Source organism: Pelophylax lessonae (genome assembly GCF_965119305.1).
Source record: "Pelophylax lessonae genome assembly, chromosome: 3".
In the NCBI taxonomy this organism is placed as follows: Eukaryota; Metazoa; Chordata; class Amphibia; order Anura; family Ranidae; genus Pelophylax; species Pelophylax lessonae.
In genome coordinates, this window is record NC_138770.1 from 538,553,960 (window position 1) to 538,581,484 (window position 27,525).

The window sequence follows — 27,525 nt, forward strand, 5'->3', positions numbered from 1 at the left end:
GCCAGCATACTCACCGGACATGTCACCCATTGAGCATGTTTGGGATGCTCTGGATCAGCGTATACGACAGCGTGTTCCAGGTTCTGCCAATATCCAGCAACTTCGCACAGCCATTAAAGAGGAGTGGACCAACCTTCCTCAGGCCACAATCAACAACCTGATCAACTCTATGCGAAGGAGATGCGTTGCACTGCGTGAGGCAAATGGTGGTCACACCAGATATTGACTGGTTTCCGGACCCCTCAATACAGTAAAACTGCACATTTTAGAGAAATAGGCCTTTTGTGTACATAGAAAATGACTTAGATCTTTAAGTTCAGCTCAGGAAAAATGGGGGCAAAAACAAAAGTGTTGCGTTTATAATTTTGTTCAGTGTATATGTATATATATATATATATATATATATATATATATATATATATATATATATATATAACACTATAACACTAGTTTACATGACCAAGATAACTCTCTCATCTTAAACCCAGTAATGAAATTTTAACACATGTACAGTAAACATTACATTGCTTTCATTGGTTATTTTATGACAACAGATAGAAAAACTCTAAAGAAAAGGTATGTATTTAGGAGGTTTGTGAGAAGAAGCATCTTCCGAACATTTGAGGAGGGATACTTTTTCAATATGCTGCCAGCTAATCTTCCACACTTCTGAGTAGCATGTGAAGATCTAAACAGAGAAGGACACATTAATGAAACATTAGAGTGTATTATTTCTAGACAAAACTTTCAGTTTTGGTTTTTGGATGTGGTAGGGGAGGTTAAAACCTCTGCTAGGCTTTTACTGCTGTGTACCTGCTGGTGAGATTCACCATCCATATTGGACTGATAATCATTGTCACGGAAGCAAAAGGTGATAGGATATACGAAATGCAAAACGCTGTTCTAGTGACAACTGTCTATGAACAGATTTCCTCTTTTAAGAGATTTCAATTATTTTAAGCAGTAACAATGAAATTAAATATAAAACGTGTTCAGAAAAAAGGCAAGAAATTGTATTGTTTTCTTGGTGGTCAGTAGAAAATGCCTCCTTAAATCATTGGTCAGTGGAAAAGTGCCCCATACATTGATGATCAGCGGAAATGTGACCCTTACAATAATGGTCAGTGGAAAAGAGATCTTTACATTGGTAAGGAGCAAAGTGTCCCCTTACATTGATGGTCAGTAGAAAAGGAACCCTGTGGATTAGTGGTCAGTGGGGGAAGGACCACCATACATTGGTGGTCAGTGAGAGAAGTGCCCATTTACACTTATGGTCAGTGAAAGAAGAGCCCATTACAGTGGTAGTCAGTGAATGAAGCATTACAATGGCCGTCAATTGGAAGAATGCTCCCTACAGTGGTGATCAGTGGGAGAATGCTCCATATATTGGTTCTCAGTAGGAAGAATGCTCCTTACATTGGTGGTTACTGGAAGAAGGTCCTCTTACAGATAGGTACCACTGACTCTAAGGTTTTTTTTATCTAATATGAAAGGAAAAAGAGCCTATTGCTTAGGGCCTCCCTAGCAACCTCTTGTGTAACCCTAGGGTTCCACAGAACACTAAATGAGTAAGACTGGTTTAACATCTTGTCTTTTTCTGACTGTAATTGATATGTCAATCATTACCATAATAAGCCATTTCACCTCTCAGTTTTTTTTATACCCCTCTAAAGGTTATAGCATACCTGCTTCAGTGGTTTGCTTGGTTGGAAGTCACACTCGTCCAAAACATCCTTCATGCTCTTGTAACAAACTGTCCTTGCTAGTTTAGTCCTCAGCATGTATTTTATACCTTTCACAACCTACAGAAGAAAACCAGATACTGACTTTGTGTTCTGATGACATATGTATTAATTTGTATAACTGATTGAAATAACAGTCCAGTACTCTTACCTGTATCATTGCTTTCTCTATCTCCAGATCTTTAAATAGGAAAGCATCATTAGACATGTTGTTGTATGCATACACAGTTATCCTTACTGCTTTCTTGACTTCTGGGTCATTTGTGCTGGCATTTTTGGGAAACCCAGGGTTCGTTGTAGTGGAGTGAATATCTACAACAAAGAATAATATACTGGATGGTGACAAAACAGTAATGAATGTGACCACATAGGCAGTGGTTGTGAATTTATTTTAAGTGGGCTGTAGATGCTGTCAAAATCAATATTTTCAGTTTGTTGGAGGAAGACTGATGTGTGGCATGTAAAAAACATGGCATGTAAATTCATACTTTACAATTTGAGCATTATTTAGGAACTTGTGACAGAACCCACTGTCACTGTGTGTTTTGGAGGGGACTGTGTGCGTGCCTCCTACCGACAGACTATGGGCCAGAAGATACTGGAGTTTGGCGCTGCAGCCTTTTGACTTTACCGTCCACTACTGCCCCGGGAAGCAAAACGGCAATGCCGACGAATTATCCAGGCAAACAGACATTGACAAATGATCCGTGAGTACTCCCTGGACATCCCCAAGCCGATCCGTTAGGATCAGACTGTGTATGCCGGCTTGGTTCTGGGGGAGCAGTGTGGCAAACACAGCCACTGTATATTGTCCTTCATGTATGCATTACGTTTATTACATGTGTATGCAGTTTAGAACCAAGTGTTTTGTAATGTAATGCTACAGCCCTTCTTCCCCCCCCCCCCCTCCTGTTTCTGTGTCTAAGGGTGTGGATTCATGACAGACAATGGTCGGGCTGGAGACATCTCTCCGCAGGGGGTGTGTATTAAGACTGCCTTTTTCAATGTACAAATGTTCAGTTCTCCTTGGTTGGTCCTTGTCTCACCCCCCCCCCCCTGCAAGGCTAAAGGGAGTTTCCCTAACTGTGTGTAAAACTGTGTCTTGGAATGTAATAAACAGTTTAAGCTCTGGATGGTTAACCCTCAACACCTGTGTGGATTGTCTCGTGATTGAGGGGTTACGGGCTGGGTATGGCTTCTCAGCAGGCTGTGGGTGCGTTTGGAAGACAGGAGACCGAGGTCCGGCGGATATGCCCAGCTGGGGTACAAAGATCCGTTACATTGGTGGCAGTGGTGGGATGTCTCCTGCAGTCCAGGACATCCAAACCACCACCAGGATTCAAGATCTGGGCAGCTGCCGAGGAGTGATACAGGGACCAGCCAGCATGAGAGCGGAGTTCGGGAGGAGGCTGCAAGGCATGCGGAAGCACCATCGGGGACCAGCGACAGAGCACACCAGGCTCGGCTGGGAGGATGTGATCCGCCGGCAACTCTGGCATGAGGCGCTAAGCCACGAGCGGCACCATCAGGGGAAGATCCTTCCCTCCTCCACAGAGATGTACCGGAAGCAGTACCGTGCGCGAGAGGTGTTCCTGAGGGAACGACCGCGAGATGAAGGGAAGACGGAGCTCGGAAGATTGGTCCAGGAGGAAATGAGGCTGGACGCCAGCTACAGAGCCCTCCGGTGGTTCGCGGCTCAACTGTGGCCAGGTACAGCAGATGGCAGCCCAACAGAAGGCGTTGGCTATGGCGGCGTGGGGCTGCTCCATCAAAAAATGTACGGAGACCCAGACTTTGGGAGCGATGAGGAGTGGCGGCTGGAACACATTCTGGATTTCCGAGATGAGGTGCTGGACCTCCCCGATGAGGCGTGTGACCTGGAGGAATTGGAGTTCCTGGTTGAGCAGGAATGGGAGCTCGAGATTGCCTACAAGCGGCTGTTTGACGGTGATCAGCAGCCTGGCATGGCTCCCATTGCCTGGGACTGTCCGAGAGAAATAGCAGACAGTCACGAAGATGAGAAGCAAATGGGGCCAGGGGTGACCCTGAGTTTTCCCGTACTAACTGCAATGGAAGAAGCAGCAATGATACAGAGGGCACTGCGAGCGCTAGAATGCCGGAACGCACCGGAGGTCCCCCAGGCAGCGAGACAAGCTAATAGCATGAAGGTCTTAGAAGGGGGAGTTGAGACAGGCGCTGGAAGGCTGGGAAATGATGATCAGCAGCAAGTCCAGAGTATCTCATCTGGTGCCCCAGCAGAAGCGCTGGCTACAGGGCAGAGTGCCCCTGGCATCTGCCCAGCAGCAGGAAAAGTGTTGGATCCAGATAGTCTGAGAGAGGATCTGCGTGAGCTGTTTTCCCAACAGCAGATATCCCCACCGGGAGTAGAGGAAGCAATTCTCCCTCCCCAACACCTGGACACTACCCCAGTGTTTATCCCCCCAGCAGAAGTGCTGGCTACGGGGCAGAGTGCCGCTGGCCTCTGCCCACCCTCAGAGGTAGATCCAGGTAGTCCGAGGGATGACCTCAGTGAGCCGTTTCCCCAGCACTTGGACACTACCCCAATGTTTATCCCCCCAGCAGAAGCGCTGGCTACGGGGCAGAGTGCCGCTGGCCTCTGCCCACCCTCAGAGTTAGATCCAGGGAGTCCGAGGGATGACCTCAGTGAGCCGTTTCCCCAGCACTTGGACACTACCCCAGTGTTTATCCCCCTGGCAGAAGCGCTGGCTACAGGAGAGAGCGCTGATGGTCTCTGCCCAGCATCAGAACCAGAGATGAAGAATCCGGGAGACAGTCCCTGCAAGATACCTTCTCAGCGGCTGGTAACTACACCAGGAGAAAAGCAAGTACCTTTTTCTCCCCAAATGCATAGTCCTACCAGCCTACATTCCCTTCCAGCTGGAGCGCTGGCATCAGGGCAGAGGATTATTCAGCTCCCCCCAATATCTGCAACCCTGCCCTGGATCAGAGGAGTGCAGACAGTTGTTCCCACTCTGCAGCGGCTGTTTTTATTCATGGGAGACCCTATGTGCGGTTTTGCTCCCCAGCGCCAGAGTCGTACTTTTACTTTTCCTGGTTGCCTGGGGTGGAAGTTTGTGACTAACGCAGGTCCAGACCAGTTGAGGGTCAGGAACCTTGTTAGTCTGTTTTTAAAAGGGGAGAAATGTGACAGAACCCACTGTCACTGTGTGTTTTGGAGGGGACTGTGTGCGTGCCTCCTACCGACAGACTATGGGCCAGAAGATACTGGAGTTTGGCGCTGCAGCCTTTTGACTTTACCGTCCACTACTGCCCCGGGAAGCAAAACGGCAACGCCGACGAATTATCCAGGCAAACAGACATTGACAAATGATCCGTGAGTACTCCCTGGACATCCCCAAGCCGATCCGTTAGGATCAGACTGTGTATGCCGGCTTGGTTCTGGGGGAGCAGTGTGGCAAACACAGCCACTGTATATTGTCCTTCATGTATGCATTACGTTTATTACATGTGTATGCAGTTTAGAACCAAGTGTTTTGTAATGTAATGCTACAGCCCTTCTTCCCCCCCCCCCCCTCCTGTTTCTGTGTCTAAGGGTGTGGATTCATGACAGACAATGGTCGGGCTGGAGACATCTCTCCGCAGGGGGTGTGTATTAAGACTGCCTTTTTCAATGTACAAATGTTCAGTTCTCCTTGGTTGGTCCTTGTCTCATCCCCCCCCCCCCCTGCAAGGCTAAAGGGAGTTTCCCTAACTGTGTGTAAAACTGTGTCTTGGAATGTAATAAACAGTTTAAGCTCTGGATGGTTAACCCTCAACACCTGTGTGGATTGTCTCGTGATTGAGGGGTTACGGGCTGGGTATGGCTTCTCAGCAGGCTGTGGGTGCGTTTGGAAGACAGGAGACCGAGGTCCGGCGGATATGCCCAGCTGGGGTACAAAGATCCGTTACAGAACTGAATAACTGAAATATCACTACTTATAGATTTAACTATTTTGTAATTCTCCCCAGGCAGGCGCCTCAGGGTGGGAGAATGGTTTGTAGGTTGAGCCACATTTTAGGGTATACTATCAGTACTGGCAAGTTGTGCATTTGAGCCCAGAAATTTCCTAAAATGAATGGTAACCTAGGAATGCAGTGAAGTAAGATTTGTAGTCATAGTTCAGTAGTCAAGTGCTAATTAGCATGCGTTGCAGATGGATTTCTACAGAAGGAACACCATTGAGTTTATTAGCATTTGATGAATCATTCCCTATGAATATTCTGAACAATGCAATTGACAGTCCTCTGTTTCAGGAACATTTATGATAAAGGATCTCCTGAAAGTTTCCATACAGTCTATTTGGCTTTTCATCTGATTTTATGTTCGCAAATAAAGTTGCCTTTCCATCTACCTGGTGATAGTATTGGAAAGGTTTTACCCAGTGTGTACCTTTAGGGCTAACACCAGTGACTTAGTAGACAGAGTAGATGAATCTACTAATACAACAACTCAATACCAGCGTTACACATGATTAAGCATTCATGCTGTAGTGCACTTCATATTGTGACTCAAATAACTTTTAAGGTTAGCGCTTTTCAATTTGGGCTTACTGAGTATACACCAATTAAAGGTGGTACATTTAGATATAAGTACTTGACTGTTTTATGCTTGTAAAACAGAGACATGTGGGAGAGGGACTCATAGAAGTATATGGGGATCTTCTTTGCAGGCATGGCCGGATCTTTTTTTTCTCAGGGGATAGAAGTACTGCAGGAAGCTACGATCACAGATGGAGGTAAGTATGCACTGGCGGAGAGGAAAGAAGGGGTACTATAAAAAGCGTAGACACATTTGTAAGGAGAGAGCAAAAAGGGTAAATGCTCTCAATTTTAAAATACACACTTTTTTTAAAGTGCATCTCTAGCCAAAATAATGTTTTTGTTATCTGTAGGGGCACTGTCCTAACCACAGATATCCCTAGCCTAAATATAGTGCTGCTGGGCTGTAGTTGGCCTGAGCATGGGTTGTTATAGTTCTGCTCTTAGGTTTGCTCTAAACTCAATTTTATTGTTTACTTCTGCCTACTGTCGTGGATTGTCTGGCATTAGTGTGTGAAGATAAAATAATCATGATTTATGAATATTTATATCCCCGGCCAAACACTACAAGATTTATTGCCAGCAGTGCATGCTGTGGGAAGGTATTAATATTTGTGGGGGATTTTCTGGAAGCTGCTGCCAAAAGAGGAGGCTTTATGTATGAGGTCTGAACCTTCGCCAGAGGAGAGACTTGGGTCGGAGGCCCAAGAATTATGGATTACCAGGATTGGAACACCAGGGGAGGAAATGTAGCTGCTGCATAGTGTCCTGGAGAGCAAGGAAGAACCTACTTCCAGGGGACATTGCAGGAAGTTCTGGTGGCTCATGAAGAGGGTACATGTGCTGCCTAAGTGTGACTCTAAATTGTGCAAAGTACAGAGTGGCAGTTTTGGCCTAATTTTTTTTTCTTCTTGATAGGCTGTAAGTAATGGCCTGGAGTCTCCCTTTTTGGTCACCTTTCAGGTGTCCTGTGCACCAAACCTTCTCTTCCTGGTTTTACTGTGCCTATTAATTTTTATTTTGCCCCACAAAGAGTCAAGCATTCCACTCTGATGTTTCAAATGCTAGCCCTCCAACCCAGCTGGGGGTCTTCCACCGCGCCTAATGGTAAGGCGAGGCTACATATGGAAAGAGTGAAGAATTGTCAGATTTTTCTTTACATATGGAAAGAGTGAAGAATTGTCAGATTTTTCTTTTGCCTTATTGGTTATACATAAATACAGCTGTTGCCAGAAAAAAAGGGGGATATCTTCCAAAAGGGTAAAGCAGTTCTGATGACAAATGTCTAAGAGGGAATATCTCCTTATTTTTTCCAAAAATGTCCTCCCACTTACTGTTGTATCTCAGGGTCAGAAATTTAAGAGAAATCTCTCCAATGTGACAGCTTACAATAAATATTTTATGAAAAATAGATTGCAGATGTGTAGGCAGAATTATCATTTTTTCAACTAATGTGTTGAGAAAACATGTGTTGATGAGAAAAGATGAGATAGTACTTCTAAAATCACTCAGCTTAGTGAAAGGGCCCTATATTCTGAACAGCACCACCAAAACTGGGGGTTACAAAAGACAACTAATTATATCAGAATTATCCCTGTATAGAATGTTACAAGATCCATGTGTAGCACCCTCCCAGAATAGGTTGTTAGAGAGGTTCGGGTAAATTGAATCCATTTGGCTTCTTTTTAAATAGTGGAGCAGTGTGTGATTCGTTTTGGCTGGTCTGGGTTTCACTGGTTGAAGGCTCAACTACTTCTCCATGCCTTTTGGTAGGTTCTAGAATGTAGTGGTCTGGAAGAAACAGACCCTTGGCCTGAATATTTAAATGGTCTCATCCAATCCCTGGGGAGTAGTGCCCAGTAGGTGGCTAAGAAGCAGTTAATTAATCTGAGGCCTAGAGCAGCAGGGTTCTTATCCGGGAGGGGGAGTTTCCAGCCTGAAGGGCTACTGCCCTTCTGTGCAGACTAGCTGAAGCTTGCAGAGAGCTCATCAAGATCCCTGTTCAGAGGGAGCCTATCGCAGAAAATGTATCGAGGTCCCAGCTCAATGGGAGCTGGGAGGCCTATTTTTACTGGAAGCAGTTTTCAGCCTAGTCAAGGGGGTGCACTGAGGATCTGGTCTGGAGATTCATGGTACAGTGTCTAGACAATATTGGACAACAGTGTATCCAAGTATCTGGAGACACAGTGACTAGAGGTCTAGTAGTGGAATCCTAGTGACTGTCTGCTGTTTAACACCTTTGTGCAACTGCATTAGTGCTGCCAAAGTGGGATTTGCCCTGCTGGAAGTCCCAGAAGTGCTTGTGCTTGAGTATCCCTGAAGAGAGTAGACAGAATACAGAGAGTCCTTCAAATACTTTGTACACTAAATTCTGGAGTATCCTAAAGCGTCCCCACACCCCGTCCAATTTTAACTGACAATAAAGCCTAAAAAGACATCCACTGTCTGGTTATTGAGAGAAAGACTATTCAGGTGTTTTGTGCCTGGCTGCCTAGGGACCCACATGAGAAGGGAACTTGGGACAAGTCAGCGAGACGAGTCAAGGGTCTGTGCTCTACATATATAACAGACTGCCTAATTGTGATCATATTTATTGTAAATAAATTTAAGATTTTGTAACACACAACTCCCCTTTGACTAAAGGCCATATGTAATCAAATGGAATTAAATGGAGAACTTGCAAAGGAAATGGAAATTATTTTACAGGCAGTGTCAGTATGTAATGCAGTGTTTTCTTGCAGAAGAAGAAAATCATTGATCCTTGCCCACAATCACAGAGCACTCCACTGCTTCTTTTGCTGACGGCAGTAATACAAATTAAAAATGGCTGGAGGAGAAATTTAAAATCTACAGGTCAGTGACCACTGTCTGTCACAGACAAGTGAGTGAAACATTGACAAGTACAAGTTCTTCAGTCATTGCATTCTGTAGTAATTCGCATAATTTGCAGTAAAGTAGTTTGATATTGTTGATTTATCCCTGATGAATCCAGAATTAAGGGCTTCGCAGTCACCACAGTGTATGACGTGGAAGCTTACTTTTAATGGGTTCTGTCATACACATAAGTGAGAATAAAAAAAGAGAAAGAAAAACAGCCTTTTGGCCACTGCTCTTCTTCCTCAGCATTTTATCTATTAATTGTTGTGGTTGGGTGGGGGGGGGGGGGGGGGGGGGAGAGACACAACAAGTTTTCTTAATGTGGGCAGAGACAACAAATTATTTTGGGTGTTTTTTTTTTTTTTTTATATTAAAAAGAATACATAAACAATTGAGATCTAGATAGACTAAGGTGAAAGGGGAATTAGCAAACAGTTTTTGTATAAAATATAACTTTTAATACCTGGATTAAAATCACAAACATTGTCAAATATTATATTTTACATTGTGGTGCTCCAAATTCCAAAAGTTTCCCTTAAAGCGCAACTCGGGGGAAATCTGAAAATGCTCCCTTGCAGCGCACCACACTTAAAGCGGAGTTCCGGGCACAAAATCGATAATTTTTTTTTTGTGCCCGTCCGCTAGTTCTGCATCACCTGAAAAGGAATTGGATAGTTAGGTTTTTTTTTTTTTTTAAACTCACCTTGTAATTGAAGATCGTAAATACTCACCTCAGGGTACTTCCTCCCTCAGCGCCGCGGCTCCGCTGTCACTTCCTGTCTCGCGATGATTCCTGGGAGCTGAACGTCATCGCTCCCAGGAATCAATGCGACGGCACCGGCACCACTCGTCACTTCCGGGCGACGCCGCATTCCCCTGCTAAACAGCTTCTGGGCATGCCCAGAAGCTGTTTAGGAATGCGGCGCCGCACCGGAAGTGACGTGCGGGGCCGGTGCGGCGCATTCTGGGAGAAGAAGACGCGGAAGAAGACGCAGAAGAGGACCGCGCCGGCTTCAGCTGCCCACAAGAGAGATGGAAACGCTGTGGAAGAAATTTTATAAGTGAGTATTTCTTCTAAAAGGTAAGTGCGAACCGGGACAGATCAGAGGCTAGCCATTGTGGAATTTACTAGCCCTGACTGTCCCGGGGGTATGTTTGTTAAAAAATGACTTATGTGCCCGGAACTCCGCTTTAAAACACAAACTAGCATTTTATTATTACATGGAGTAAAAGCATATAGCATGTATAAGTTTCAAGTGTACATTCTGTATATAAATAAATACAGTGCATCCCAAAAGTATTCACAGCGTTTCTCCTTTTCCACATTGTGAAAGAAGTTTGTTTAACCACTTTAGGACCGGAGGATTTTCCTGCTTTACGTCCAGGCCACTTTTTTGCGATTCGGCACTGTGCGAATTTAACTGACAATTGCGTGGTCATGCAACGCCGTACCCAAACGAAATTTAGGTCCTTTTTTTCCCACAAACAGAGCTTTCTTTTGGTGGTATTTGATCACCTCAGCGCTTTTCATTTTTTGCGATATTAATAAAAAAATGCAACAATTTTGAAAAAATAACAATATTTTTCTACTCTGACAGTTAAAAAATATCCAATATATTCAATATTTGTCATATATTTAGGCCAAAATGTATTTAGCTACATGTCTTTGATAAAAAAATTCTCAATGAGCGTATTTTTAACTGCTTTAAGACCAAAAGATTTTACCCCATTCCTGACCAGGCCATATTTTGCGATTCGGCACTGCGTTACTTTAATGCACTTTTGCACGGTTGTGCGATGTTGTACCCAAATTAAATAAATTGCCTTTTTTTCCCCACAAATAGAGCTTTCTTTTGGTGGTATTTGACCACCTGTGCGATTTTTACTTTTTGTGCTATAAACAAAAAAAGAGCGACAATTTTGAAAAAATAACAATATTTTTCAAATTTTTTTATATGAAATTCCGCCCCAAAAAAATGTAAAAATCAAAACTTTTTAACATTTTAGGCCAATTTGTTTTCTGCTACATATTTTTGGTAAAAAAAAAATCACAATAAGCGTATTTTGATTGGTTTGTGCAAAAGTTATCGCAGCTACTAACTACGGGAAATGTAATCATTTTTATTGTTTTTTTTTTTAACTAGTAATGGCGGCGATCTGCGTTTTTTTTTTTGCGGGACTGCGACATTGCGGCGGACAGATTGGACCCTTGACTGACATTTTTGACACTTTTGGGGGTACCAGTGACATTACTACAGTAATCAGTGCTATAAATATGCACTGTTACTGTAAAAATGACACCGGCAGGGAAGGGTTAACTTTTATTGGTGATCAAGGGGTTAATGTATGCCTGGTGCTTACTGACGTGTGTGAGGGGAGGGGACTGTGTGACACAGGCGCAGATAGCAGGTTCAGCTATGCTGAATCCTGTAATCTGTCCCTGCCTGTCACTTAGGAGATCCGCCCACTTTGTTTACACAAGCGGGCGGATCTCCACACTCGATCCCAGACGATCGGGGATCACCGCCGCTCCTCCCCTGGCCCGACTCCCGCTGTGACTGAATACAGCGGGAGCGAGCCTCTGGCGGCACGCGCGCGCCGCCCACAAGTGGAGGAGTCCAGCGACGTAGACCTACATCGCTGGACGATAACGAACCACTTTGCCGCAGTACGCTCAATGTGAGCGGTCGGCAAGTGGTTAAAATCTTTGCAAATGTATTAAAAAGAAAAAATCACAAGTACATAAGTATTTACAGCCTTTGCCATGACACTCAAAATTGAGCTCAGGTACATCCTGTTTCCACCGATCATCTTTGAGATGTTTCTACAACTTGATTTGATTTCACCTGTGGTAAATTTAGTTGATTGGACATGATTTGGAAGGGCACACACCTGTCTATATAAGGTCCCACAGCTAACAGTGCATGTCAAATCACAAACTAGTGTTTGCCAAAAGGCACCTGAAGGACTTTCAGACCATGAGAAACAAAATTCTCTGGTCTGATGAAACAAAGTCATGTCTGGAGAAAACCAGGCAACGCTCATCACCTGGCCAATGCCATCCCTACAGTGAAGCATGGTGGTGGCTGCATCATGCTGTAGGGATGTTTTTCAGCGGCAGGAACTAGGAGACTAGTCAGGCTTGAGGGAAAGATAAATGCAGAAATGTACAGAGACATCCTTGATGAAAACCTATTCCAGAGTGCTCTGGACCTCAGACTGGAGTGGATCTTCCAAGAGGAAAACGACCCTAAGCACACAGCCAATGAGTGGCTACGGGACAACTCTGTGAATGTCCTTGAGTGGCCCAGCTAGAGCCCAGACTTGAACCTGACTGAACATCTCTGGAGAGATCTGAAAATGGCCGTGCACCTACGCCCCCTATTCAACCCGATGAAGCCTGAGAAGTCAATAGGTGTGCCAAACTTGTAGCATCATACTCAAATCATCAAAGACTCGAGACTGTAATTGGTGCCAAAGATGTTTCAACAAAGTATTGAGCAGAGGCCGTGAATACTTATGTACATGGTATTTTTTTTTGTTATTTTATTTTTAATAAATTTTAAATAATTTCAAACAAACGTCTTTCACGTTATCATAATGGGGTATTGTTTGTAGAATTTTGAGGAAAATAATGAATTTAATCCATTTTGGAATAAGGCTGTAACATGAAAAAATTTGGAAAAGTGAAGTGCTGTGAATACTTCCCAGATGCACTATATATATATATATATATATATATATATATATATATATATATATATATATATATATAAATAAACACACACACACACGCACACACACACACACACACACACACACACACACACACACAGTATCTCACAAAAGTGATTACACCCCAAGTGGTGAGTGTACAGCTTGTATGACAGTGTAAATTTGCTGTCCCCTCAAAATAACTCAAAACGCAGCCATTAATGTCTAAACCGCTGGCAGCAAAAGTGAGTACACCCCTAAGTTAAAATGTCCAAATTGGGCACAATTGGCCATTTCCCCTCCCCAGTGTCATGTGACTCATTGGTGTTACAAGGTCTCAGGTGTGAATGGGGAGCAGGTGTGTTAAATTTGGTGTTATCGCTCTCGCTCTCTCATACTGGTCACTGGAAGTTCAACATGGAAAAGAACTCTCTGAGTATCTGAAAAAAGAATTGTTGCTCTACATAAAGATTGCCTAGGCTATAAGAGGATTGCCAAGACCCTGAAACTGAGCTGCAGCACGGTGGCCAAGACCATACAGCGGTTTAACAGAACAGCTTCCACCCAGAACAGGCCTCGTTATGGTCGACCAAAGGAGTTGAGTGCATGTGCCCAGGGTCATATCCAGAGGCTGTCTTTGGGAAATAGACATATGAGTGCTGCCAGCATTGCTGCAGGAGTTGAAGGGGTGGGGGGGGGGGTCATCCTGTCAGTGCTCAGACCATATGCCGCACACTGCATCAAATTGGTCTGCATGGTTTTCGTCCTAGAAGGAAGCCTCTTCTAAAGATGATGCAGAAGAAAGCCCGCAAACAGTTTGCTGAAGACAAGCAGACTAAGGACGTGGATTACTGGAACCATGTCCTGTGGTCTGATAAGACCAAGATACACTTTTTTGGTTCAGATAGTATCAAGCGTGTGTGGCAGCAACCAGGTGAGGAGTACAAAGACAAGCATGGTGGTGGGAGCGTCATGGTCTGGGGCTGCATGAGTGCTGCCATGACTGGGGAACTACAGTTTATTGAGGGACCATGAATGCCAACATTTACTGTGATTTACTGAAGCATGATAACGACCCCAAACACACCTCCAAGATGACCACAGCCTTGCTAAAGAAGCTGAGGGTAAATGTGATGGACTGGCCAAGCATGTCTCCAGACCTAAACCCTATTGTGCATCTGTGGGGCATCCTCAAACGGAAGGTGGAGGAGCGCAAGGGTTCTAACATCCACCAGCTCTGTGATATCATCATGGAGTGGAAGAGGACTCCAGTGGCAACCTGTGGAGCTCTGCTGAACTCCATGCCCAAGAGGGTTAAGGCAGTGCAGGAAAATAATGGTGGCCAAACAAAATATTGACAGTTTGGGCCCAATTAGGACATCTTCACTTAGGGGTGTGCTCACTTTTGTTGCCAGTGGTTTAGACATTAATGGCTGTGTTTTGAGTTATTTTGAGGGGACAGCAAATTTACACTGTTATACAAGCTGTACACTCACTGCTTTACATTGTATCAAAGTGTAATTTCTTCAGTGATGTCACATGAAAAGATATAATAAAATATTTACAAAAATGTGAGGGGTGTACTCACTTTTGTGAGATACTGTGTGTGTATGTATGTATATATATATATATATATATATATATATATATATATATACCGGTGTGTATATATATATATATATATATATATATATATATATATATACCGGTGTGTATATATATATATATATATATATATATAGTGTATATGTGAGCAGATACAGTATATATATGTACATTGTATATCAGCTGATCTCTATTTAATATAATATATAGAATTATTATTCTCTGTCTCAGATGTGAATAAAAGGGATCAATTTAATCTTATAATTTTATGCTGTTGTTTGTGCAAAGTTCTATATCTAAAGAAACACTGTACAGACATACCCCGCTTTAAGTACACTCACTTTAAGTACACTCGCGAGTAAGGACACAGCTTGTTCAGCTTGGCATGACACTACTCCCGGGTTTTTAACATTGGCGTCTATAGGAAATCTTGGTCAGCTTGACATGGCACTGCTCCCAAGCCATAAGTGACAGGAATACCAAACTTATGGAGCACCGAGAGGGGACCCAGGATTACAACATATCCTGTTTGTGGCTGGCCAGCTTGCCTAGGTAATCTACTATGTCATAGTCCTGGATCCCCTTAACATGCTCCCCAAGCTTGGTGTCCTTGTCACATGGTTTGGGAGCAATGCCATGTCAAGCTGACCAAGATTTCCTATGGAGCTAGTGTATTTACATGCATTGAGAAATGAAAAAAGGTATTGCTTCACTTTAAGTACATTTTCGTTTTACATACTGTACATGCTCTGGTCCCATTGTGTACTTAAAAGTGGGTTATGCCTGTACTTTTGTAAATATGTTCATTAACTTAACTCCCCCTGATCTCCCACAGTATTGCCCCTACCTTCCAGAAGACTCATACTCACCGGCCCATGCTTTTCCTAGATTCACACTGTGTGGCTTACAAGGAACTGCTGCGGACTTTCCCAACCTGACCCTTAGGCTCCTTTCACACGGTCCGCCTCCATCGACGAACTCAGTGCTGCTCAGCCGGGGATCGATCCGCCGATCCACGCTGAGCAGGCGGATGACAGCTCCATCTCCGCTCTGTGTGCAGAGAGGGAGCTGTCAGATCCCCGCTGTTCTCTAAGGGGGAATCGGATGAGAACAGACCGCCTGTCCATTCTCATCTGATCCCACCCGATCCGATCCGCTGGACTGATGGAAAATAGGGTTTCCATCTGTCCGGATTCCATGGACAGGATCAGAATCGGATAGCAGAGGGTGTCAGCGGACATGTCTCCGTTGACATCCGCTGCCCCATAGGGATGCATGGGATCAGATCCGCCTAAAAAACTGACAGGCGGATCTGATCGGATCGTTCGTGTGAAAGGACCCTTACTGCTTTTCGCACAGGTGCAAAAAAGTTCTATCAGCTCTTATGGAGAATAATAATCTGGAATCTCTTACTAAGTCCCCCATTTATAAGACTTAAAGTGATTGCAAATGCTTTAAAAAAAAAAATAGTGCAGGACCCTTTTTTGGTTCGCACTAGAATCGGATCGCATGGGTGTTCACACCTATGTGATCCCATTCCTACACCATTTCACAGTTTGCACTGTGATCTGCAAACCAATCTGGAGGTGTCATTAACTTTACATTGACACCCCCAGCCTATCTCAGTGTGAACCAATGTGCGTTTCTGGTGCGATGTGGGAACCCACACTGAATGGCAGGGTTTCCCACATCCCACCAGTGTGTACCAGAACCGAAGGTAAAAATGTTTAGGCTTTATAACCACTTGAGATCACACACATTTCTTTCAGACCCAAAATCTTATTTTATCCCCACCAAGTTAAAGTTTCCTTCATTCATTTTTTTAATACAGTGCCTTGCGAAAGTATTCGGCCCCCTTGAACTTTTCGACCTTTTGCCACATTTCAGGCTTCAAACATAAAGATATAAAACTGTAATTTTTTTGTGAAGAATCAACAACAAGTGGGACACAATCATGAAGTGGAACGAAATTTATTGGATATTTTTAAACTTTGTTAACAAATAAAAAATTGAAAAATTGGGCGTGCAAAAATATTCAGCCCTTTTACTTTCAGTGTAGCTAACTCTCTCCAGAAGTTCAGTGAGGATCTCTGAATGATCCAATGTTGACCTAAATGACTAATGATGATAAATAGAATCCACCTGTGTGTAATCAAGTCTCTGTATAAATGCACCTGCACTGTGATAGTCTCAGAGGTCCGTTTAAAGTGCAGAGAGCATCATGAAGAACAAGGAACACACCAGGGAGGTCCAAGATACTGTTGTGGAGAAGTTTAAAGACGGATTTGGATACAAAAAGATTTCCCAAGCTTTAAACATCCCAAGGAGCACTGTGCAAGCGATAATATTGAAATGGAAGGGGTATCAGACCACTGCAAATCTACGAAGACCTGGCTGTCCCTCTAAACTTTCAGCTCATACAAGGAGAAGACTGATCAGAGATGCAGCCAAGAGGCCCATGATCACTCTGGGTGAACTGCAGAGATCTACAGCTGAGGTGGGAGACTCTGTGCATAGGACAACAATCAGTCGTATACTGCACAAATCTGGCCTTTATGGAAGAGTGGCAAGAAGAAAGCCATTTCTTAAAGATATCCATAAAAAGTGTCGTTTAAAGTTTGCCACAAGCCACCTGGGAGACACACCAAATATGTGGAGGAAGGTGCTCTGGTCAGATGAAACCAAAATTAAAATTTTTGGCAACAATGCAAAACGTTATGTTTGGCGTAAAAGCAACACAGCTCATCACCCTGAACACACCATCCCCACTGTCAAGCATCGTGGTGGCAGCATCATGGTTTGGGCCTGCTTTTCTTCAGTAGGGACAGGGAAGATAGTTAAAATTGATGGGAAGATGGATGAAGCCAAATACAGGACCATTCTGGAAGAAAACCTGATGGAGTCTGCAAAAGACCTGAGACTGGGACGGAGATTTGTCTTCCAACAAGACAATGATCCAAAACATAAAGCAAAATCTACAATAGAAAGGTTCACAAATAAACATATCCAGGTGTTAGAATGGCCAAGTCAAAGTTCAGACCTGAATCCAATGGAGAATCTGTGGAAAGAACTGAAAACTGCTGTAAACAAACGCTCTCCATCCAACCTCACTGAGCTCAAGATGTTTTGCAAGGAGGAATGGGCAAAAACTTCAGTCTCTCGATGTGCAAAACTGATAGAGACATACCCCAAGTGACTTACAGCTGTAATCGCAGCAAAAGGTGGCGCTACAAAGTATTAACTTAAGGGGGCTGAATAATTTTGCACGCCCAATTTTTCAGTTTTTTATTTGTTAAAAAGTTTGAAATATCCAATACACTTTGTTACACTTCATGATTGTGTCCCACTTGTTGTTGATTCTTCACAAAAAATTACAGTTTTATATCTTTATGTTTGAAGCCTGAAATGTGGCAAAAGGTCGCAAAGTTCAAGGGGGCCGAATACTTTCGCAAGGCACTGTATCTGCCAGTCCACAATAAAACCGAAAAGAGCGATTTTCTCAGTAGAGAAGAAAAAAATTCCTGAAACGTCTCAAATAGTGTAATAAGCTTGTGATTAAACAAGAGGACAAGGTGGCGGAGTTGAATTCAGGATAAAAAATGATTATAGAAGTCTTACAACTATTATCGTATCAAAATACATACCAACCTCATAAAAAGACCCTTTACCAGAATTTAAATCCAAATGAAAACATCTGGTAGATCAGACATATTAGATGGAATCATGAACAAAAAAGAATAGTGCATTATATACAAATATTTTTTTTTCTAAACCTCTTACTTTTACTATTTCCCAAAATCCATAAAATCAACAAATCGCCCTCAGGTAGCCAGGTAGACCAATAATTGGCCTATAATACATACATTTTTCTCTAAAACCTGGTAAACCCCTACTATCCTACATTGTTTCCAACCAACTCTTGGAAGTACTTTAGATTTATAAATAGGAACCCACATACAGTACATGTGGTTTTCCCTAAATGTATGTTCACTGTGTACATCCATTCCCCACCAAATAGGCCTTATAGCATTAAGTTAACAGCATAGCAAACAAACGGATGTTAAACCCACAGCTAAAGTTTTACTAGAAAGCACCCATATTTCTCTGGAGCACAATTATACATGTCTGGATCACTACTTTTGCAATCCAAGGGACTGCTATGGGGGCAAACTATGCTCTTAGCTATGTGAATCTGATCATGGGCTATTGGGGAGCTCTTAAAGTTGAAGCTTAGTTAATATATATTTTTTGGGGGGTATAGAGCACTTAGGTATTTGTAATTGTTTTAATGCCGTTACCAACAGGCAGCTACTTCTGCTAAAACTCAGCTACAGAGAAACATTGCGCCATCCTCCCTCTTCCTCTTCATTCACAAAACTCAAATTACTACACTTCCACAATGCATCACATTCTGTGAATGGCCGGAGGATATCATGTCATTCAACTGCTCCTTCTCCCCTCCATTCACATAACATAATGCATTGTGGGTGTGTAGTAATTTGAGTTCTGTAAAGGGCAGTAAGCACTATTAATTTTCACAGCACCAGAAAACAGCTGCTCAGAGCCGTATCAAGTGGCTGTGAAGGAGACACTGTAAAAGCAGAAGCAGTTATTGGGAGACACACCATTACAGATACCTAATGTGTTTGGTGCTGAAAAAAACCCTGCCCACTGTCACGGGGAAGGGAGATCGGGGGGGGGGGGGGGAGAGGCCACAGGAGCTGGAACATGTTACATGTTCCATCCTAAATATGGGTGGAACATGTAACATGTTCCAAAAATAAACTTATCCTTTCAACTTTAACATATGGAAACATAACCCTGACTATGGTAATATGGTATGCTATAGAACAGGCATCACTAAATGATGACTGCGGCCCGGATCTTGACCCAGTAACAGTCCTATCCAGACTACAGCCTCGCCAAATAGTTGCCTGAGTGTCCACTGCCCGCCGCCGGCTTGCCAGCCCACCACTGCTGCTATCATGGGAGGCGCAACATTTCTGTCCCTTTTTATAATATAGCAGCACTCCCCCTCCCCTCCCCTACCTTATTCACACAACACGGGAAGTCTGGACAAAGGCCTTGGCTTTTCAATTTAAGAAGCGGGTGATTGGCTGCTAGGCAGGGGTGGTCCCAGCAAATTATTACCTGCCTTTACCATGAAGATTCCCCTCCCCCCTTTGTTCAGACCTGTCATGCTTCCTGTCTTATGTGAATAAGGTAGGGCAGTGTGGGGAAGGGGGGGGGGAGTACTGCAGTGTTATGAAAGGGAAAGTTTGTAATATTGAGGGAGGACTGTGATGGGGGGGGGGGGGGTCTGTGATGGGTCAGGCTGTGGGTCGGGGGGGGGGGTCTGTGATGGGATGGTCTGTTATGGATCGGTTTGTGATGGGATGAACTGTAATAGGGATGAGAGGTCTGTGATGGGAATGCCTGTGATAGGGGGGGTCTCTGATGGGAGGTCTGTGATGGAGTGGTCTGTGACGTAAAGGGGGGGGGGTGTACTGTGAAAGAGGGACTGAGGGCACTGAATTAAAAGGGAGTCTGTGATGTGAGGGGAGCCTGAGGATACTGGTCTGTGCAAGGGCAATAGAAAACAATTGTTTTCTATGTGTCCTGTTCACACTAGAACAGTGTACCTCGGTGCCGAGCAGTGCAGTGTGAAGTACATAGTGCGTGTATTTTTCTGCAATGGATTGGAGCTCATCTGAAGGCTCCATGTACAGTCTGTCTCTATGCACCAGGACTGTGCCGTGGTGTATAAAAATGAATGAAATGTAATTTTGACAAAGTGCGAGGCACATAAATGTGTACTGCCCTACCAATTTCTTGACCTTACACTAACAGGTGCCAGCACAGTAGAACCCTGCATTTTACCATAAGGGTCAGGATGTTTTGGCCCTAAAGGTAAACCCCTACTATCCTACATTAAGGATTTCAACCAACTCTTGGAAGTACTTTAGATTTATAAATAGGAACCCACATACAGTACACGTGGTTTTCCCTAAATGTATGTTCACTGTGTACATCCATTCCCCACCAAATAGGCCTTATAGCATTAAGTTAACAGCATAGCAAAGAAACGGATGTTAAACCCACAGCTAAAGTTATACTAGAAAGCACCCATATTTCTCTGGAGCACAATTATACATGTCTGGATCACTACTTTTGCAATCCAAGGGACTGCTATGGGAGCAAACTATGCTCTTAGCTATGTGAATCTGATCATGGGCTATTGGGGGACTCTTAAAGTTGAAGCTTAGTTAATATATATGTACAGTCTGTCTCTATGCACCAGGACTGTGCCGTGGTGCATAAAAATGAATGAAATGTAATTTTGACAAAGTGCGAGGCACATAAATGTGTACTGCCCTACCAATTTCTTGACCTCACACTAACAGGTGCCAACACAGTAGAACCCTGCATTTTACCATAAGGATCAGGATGTTTGGCCCCTAAATGTATAGGGGGAGGGACTGTGACATGCACGGAAGGCTGTGATGTGAAGGATGTGAGTCATAGCACTAATATGACGCTCAGACCTCTGCTGGAAGAAAATTTTACTGACCGGACTCCCGTGAATTTGAATTCAGTACCCATGCTTTAGAAGATACATGGTATCGTTATCGTACTTATATGATATCATTATAATTTGTCATTGTGCTCAATATTTAGTATATATCTATTGTTTAATATAGCAATAACATTACTTTCGACTTTACCGTTACCCAAAACTTAGAAAATTTTGCATATTGGCCAAAAGATTATATTATGCAAAACATAACCCTCAAAAAGAAATTTCTTTAGGGCTGATGCTCCAAAAATGCTATTAGAGGATGTCTATGAGCTATTATTAACCAGTCCAGTACCTTCAAAAACTGTCAGTCAGATGCAACAGGGATGAATTTAATTACCAAACACAATACACAACACCACTTGATAGAGAAAACCATTAGGAGGAATGGGCATATTTTTAAACAAAATCCAAAGCTAGGTTCCCATTTTACCTGCAAGCTCCAAAGTCATTTTCAATAAAAAGTCCCCAATCTTGCAAGCACAAAGCAAAAAAAAAAAAGATTACAAGGTTAACAGTTTCTCTTATAGAATTTCTAAAGAGTATCAAAGGAGTTTTACAGTGTAGAAAACTCAAACGTAAAACTTGTTTTTACATCACTTATGGTCAAACAATGTTTTATCATGGGGCCATTAGAGCCTATCGTATCACGCAATTTATCAACTACTGCACAGACCATGTACTGATGGGCTTGCTTGTCCTTGTGGGTCACTTCATCTATGCAGAACCATTTTTTGCAGAACATTGCTTCAACATCTTACAAGCTGTCACTTCATTTTCAAGCATAAATAAACCTAAGGAAGACTATACGGACTATACTATACTATAAGGAAGACACACACAGACAAACAGACACACAAACACACAAACACACTTTTTTTTTTACACATTTTATTATATTTTTATATATATTGTTGCATTATAGGGTATTTCTACTGTTATATACGTGATCTAACTAGGCAAATAAATAAATAAATAAATACATTTTTTATTATATGTTTTATGGCTAAGTTTTACCACTTTATTTTTAATTTATTATATATTATTTTTTTCTTTCCCTTTCCTTGTGTATAAAAAACAAGCCCTAGATATTTGCAATGTATCTTCTCTTTGGAATAACTCATTTTTAAAATCTCTCATTTTTGCATTTATACATACAATATTAATGAATATCACCATATGCAATAACATGATAAAACATCTAGTAAAACTGATAATTGGGAGCAGGAAAACAAAGTGAACGCGTTTTGCACTGCTAGTGCTTATTCATAATGTAATTTTCACGGGGTCTTTTTTGCTGTACATGGCATTATGCAGACAAACAAAAAAAGTGGATGTTGTTTTCGGATGTGCAGCCTTTTTGGATCCTATTGTATTATCTTATATAGCTGGAAAAGGGACGTTTGCACCTGAATCTATAGGAGGTTGAAATGACTGAGTGGCAGACCCACCTGGCGCAGCAGTATACTTTATGCATTTTAGTGTGGCTGCCCAATATTGGTAGACACAATTTAAATCTCCATACTACCTGAGATTCCCAGAGTTGACAAAGGGATAGGAGCCCCTGAAACACGTCACCATGGCAAACAATGCTACTAAGAAATGAGGCTCACTCTGAGCCACAAGGACATTGTTATTCTCCACTACATGGAGGATCTGTAACATTCATCTAGTGGAGACCTAGCATGGCATTCCCTGCTGCTGGCCATAGAAGGCTGTGAGATGCTATCTACTCCAGAGGCTCATGTATGGGTGTATTCACCTCTCCTTCTGTGTGAGCGCAATATTAATGTTCTTTTTTAATACTCTTATCTGTTTTAATGCACAAAAGTAATTGAGCCCTGTTCTCTTTGTAGCCATGCTGGAATTACTGTGTCATAGTACTGAGTCGCGGTTTAGGTCATGTTTGGCTGCTCCTTTAAGAACTTTGTAAGAAGGATCTGTTTCCCCCATGGAGTATCGAACTGGATTATGGGGGATATAGTTTGAATGAAGGTGGAGACCATGCATTGAGGGATTGACTGGACCACACTCCCAGGGAGCTTTGAGGGATCTGCGGAGGATCATGGGAGGAGAGATAAATTGGGGTGGAGTCGGATGCGCGCTCTCTTGCTTCGGGGAACTCGTGTAGTGCGGGTGTGTGGAGAAGAGCTGTGGAGAAAGACTGATCAGGAGAGAGGCCTGAGAATGATGCCTAGAGTGCGGAGGGCGCATCCTGACTGAGAAGGACAGAGAGAGTCACGGAGAGGTGACCGGTCCATTGTGGAGAAGGAAGAGACAGTGAGCGGCGCTGAGAGAGTGGCTTAATACAGAGTGTGCTGTGAAGCAGTACCAAAAGGAGCAGTCTTACAAGAGGACAAGAGGATCACTGCTAGACACTGACACTGCAGTAAAGTGCCTGGTGATCTTTGGGAAACCGCAAGTATAAATATAGCTGTACACAGTATATATCCGCCATTAGGATCCTGATAACAACTACCCCTTTGTGGATTACACATATCACTTAAATAAGTGATTAAGAGGTCCAACTGCCAGTGAAGAAAGGCGAGGCCTTGCTAGTGTAGAGACTACATTTGTTAATCCTAAAGGGGGCCCCCAGTTCTAACGTGTTTATGCCAGTTATCTAGACTGATTCTATCAGTTAAAGAGGAAGTAGCAGTTTATAGCTAAGGATATCTAGTCTAAGTTGCTTTGTAGTGGATACCATAATATTACATTGCAGTTACTCTTATCTATAATATATATATATATATATATATATATATATATATATATATATATATATATATATATATATATATATGTGAACATATATTGCTAAGTGTTTGATCTGGATTGGTGTTTGTCCCTCAGGTCCCACGTATGATATTGGGATTTGAGAGACTAACGCTCTGTTTCTTGATTACATATTCTGGTGTGTTATTCTTGTACCTATTGCATTTGATTTGTCAAGTAAACAGTTACACTGGTACTTAGGTGTTAAGAGTATTAATACACAGAAAAATGATTGAACCTGTAGTGCCAAGCGCGTCGGAGTTCATTCAGGGTCCAGGGAGTGCAGAAGAGGTCCTATTACCCAGCAGCCCCCAAGGGGGTCGTGCTTCATTTGTTTTTGCTTGTTTCTATGGGGATCATCTATTGTTGGCATTCAAGATAAAAGACCTTGCCCTAGAAATTAATAAGATGTTTACTGCTCATGCGCTAAAGAAGGAAGATTCCTGGGTGGGAGAGTAGCAATGGCTATGTGACTCCCAGGAGGGACAGTAAAATGAAAGTACAGTTTTCATTTTTTTTTTTTTTTGCAATAAAAAATTCATGGTAATGCAATGCTGTTAAATGTGAAAGTCACTATAAAAAATCACTTTATCTTTTTGGAAAAAAAAAAAATCACTTTAAGGTAAACACTACAACAATACCAAAATGTAAGGTCTCCCTGAAAAAACACCATGCTACCCCTAAGGTAAAATTGATTACTCAAAAATACTCAATGTAAAAAGTTCACCCATAAGGCTAATTCAATGTTATTACAACTTTGCTATGGGTAATATTTATAAAAATGACTGCTGTGTACCCTGAAAAATATCCAGTAAACCAAGAATAAAGTTTGTGTATCTCTGGCTTGTTTGCATATGAAACCAACTGACCTACTTGAATACTACAAATAGCATATACCAATAGAACATTCCTCAAAACAAAGGGAAACCACATTTTGCTACACCACAGAATTACTAATAACTGGAAATAGGTGTCAAAAAACAACGGTGACTTTTACGTCTTTTGCAACTGAGGCACTGTACAGAGGGCACACTAAGGGCAGAAAAGTGAGGCAGTGCCAGGGTCACTAGAGGGGGAGATGTGGTATTGTACAGTGGGGGCACTTGGAGGGGGGTTGGGGTATGGTAGAGGGGGAAGACTGTGGACATATGAATGGAGCAGTGCTGGGAAACACTGGAGGGGGCAGAGAGGTAGGAAACAGAGGGGTTCTGGAGGAAGAAGTGAGGAGCAATTCTGGGAGAGGGAGATGGGGTGCTGTACAGAGTAAACACAGGAGGCAAAAGGAAGCAGAAGTGCTGGGGAACAGTGGAATAAGAGGGTGGTGGAGACAGAAGAGGGAAGCAGTGCTGATGAGAACACTGGTGAGGGAGGTAAAGCATGATACAGGGGTATCACTGGAGGCAAAAGAGGAGCAGCGTGCTGTGAAAACAGGGGAGTTAAAGGTGATGCAAAATACAAAGGGGAGCTGGAGGCAGAAAAGAAGCAGTGCTGAAGAGGCAGGTGGAGTGCGGAGTGTGGGACAGAGAACACCAGAGGCACAAGAGAGGAGAGGTAGGCTCTGTCCCACGAAATGACGTACCAATACGTTGCTTCGTGGGACTGCAAGCGGGGGTGCGCGCGCTCACATGCCCATTCGCCACAGGGGGGAGCTGATCAGCTGGTCCAGCGGCCGCGATGTCCGCCGGGCACCCACGATTGGGAGCAGAAGTGCTGGGGAACAGTGGAAGAAGAGGGTGGTGGAGACAGAAGAGAGAAGCAGTGCTGATGAGGACCCTGGAGAGGGAGGTGAAGCATGATACAGGGGTATCACTGGAGCCCAAAGAAGAGCAGCGTGCAGGGAAAACAGGGGAGTTTAAGGTGATGCAAAGTACAAAGGGGAGCTGGAGGCAGAAGAGGAGCAGTGGTGAAGAGGCAGGTGGGAGTGCAGGGTGTGGGACAGAGAACACTGGAGGCACAAGCGAGGAGAGGTCGGCTCTGTCCCGCGAAACCACGTACCTGTACATCGCTTCGCAGGACCTCTAGCAGGGCAGCACGCTCGCACGCCTATTCTCCACAAGGGGAGCCGATCAGCTGGATGTCCACCGGGCAACTGTGATCGCTCCCCAGAGAGACAGAACGGCGGTGTGCCGTTGTAAACATGGCACAATGCTGTTCTGTCAGTGATGGACACAGGGATCCTGTGTTCCTCCTATTCCTCTGATTACTGTAGTAATGTCACTGCCCCCCCAAAAAGTGTCAAAAATGTCAGTTAAGTGTCTGCCGCAATGTTGCAGTCCCGCTAAAAATCGGCATTGCTAGTAAAAAAAAAGAAAATGACATAAATCTTTCCCCTAGATTTTAGATGTTATGACTTTCGCGCAAACACTTACTGAGATATTTTTTTTACCAAAAATATGTAGCCGAATACATATTTGCCTGAAATGATGCAAAAATTTGATTTTTAATTTTTTTTTATTGGGAATGTTTTATAGCAGAATGTAAAACATATTGTTTTTTTCTTTTTTTCAGAATTGTCACTCTTTTTTTGTTTACAGCGCAAAAAATAAAAATTGCACAGATGATCAAATATCCCCAAAAGAAAGATATTTTTGTGGGGGAAAAAAGACATCAATTTTATTAGGGTACAGCATCACACAACCGCGCAATTGTCAGTTAAAGTAACGCAGTGCCGATTCGCAAAAAAATGGCCTGGTCATTAAGGGGTTAAATCCTTCCGGTCCAGAGGTGGTTAAAGATAAACAGTACAGTAGTGAGCTCACTCTCTGTCACTCTGCTTTCTGTACTCTGCTTCTATCAGCGTGCTCCTTGTCAGCACATGAACTGGGAGAGCTGGTTCTGCTTCTCTTTCTATTCCAATCTTTGCTCTGCTGTACAAAAACAATGCAAAAGGCCTGATACCATTGCATTCAGGTACTTACACTGTTTGCATTAAAAAAAAAAAAAAAAAACTATTTATTAATCTACAATCTATGAATACAGAACTGCATTAATTTGTGTGTTTATATCTGCCTAGATGTCAACTTTAAAGAAAAACTTTCAGAAAGCAGAGGTAACACAGATACGTCGTGCTAGGCTGGATTCTGTCTCTGCTAATGTACATGCTGTATCCCTTTAAATATATATTCTGTGTATCTTCCATTAAATGGAATCTATGTAAATTACATGGCACTAATGTCATAACCAGAAGAAACAACTGCTATGTAAATAAAATAAGTGAGAAACTGTGAATTTACCCCCCGATTGGACATTTCTCAGCATGAGAACCATTTTATGCAAATAATCTGCAATAATAGAGAAAACAAAGACATGCAGAAATTATTTCTATGCCTACCAATGTTGTTCCCAGCTTGAGTCCTCGCTCCTAACATTAACAAGATGACCAAAACCAGCAGAGCAGACATGTCGTCGTGTTCATAGAGAAGATAGTAGTGAAAATTTTGCAGTGATCAGAACTGATAAATGTTGTACAGGAAGAAGAGCTATTTGTTAGTGAGAACTTCTTGGTTACTGAAATGTTTCTTTTTACTGCACTCTTCCTGTTACTGGCAGTTAGTGCATTACTAACAAAGACCACAATTTCACACAGTCATAGAATGTGTATTACTCATCAATACACTTACATTAAAGTGGAAAAAAAGTTGAGCAGGCGGATGACATGTCCGTCTCCACTCACTG

The 27,525-nt window shown here is 42.9% G+C and overlaps 1 protein-coding gene across 1 annotated transcript; it reads right to left on the reverse strand.

The window, feature by feature from the left end:
• Positions 1-450: 450 nt before the first annotated feature.
• Positions 451-27,351, reverse strand: CST7 (cystatin F). The gene is made up of 4 exons (XM_082251500.1): positions 27,182-27,351; positions 1,894-2,054; positions 1,686-1,802; positions 451-688 (listed from the first exon to the last, which is right to left on the reverse strand). The coding sequence occupies exons 1-4, from the start codon at positions 27,249-27,251 to the stop codon at positions 566-568; spliced, it is 471 nt and encodes a 156-aa protein (XP_082107626.1). The 5' UTR covers positions 27,252-27,351; the 3' UTR covers positions 451-565.
• Positions 27,352-27,525: the final 174 nt, after the last annotated feature.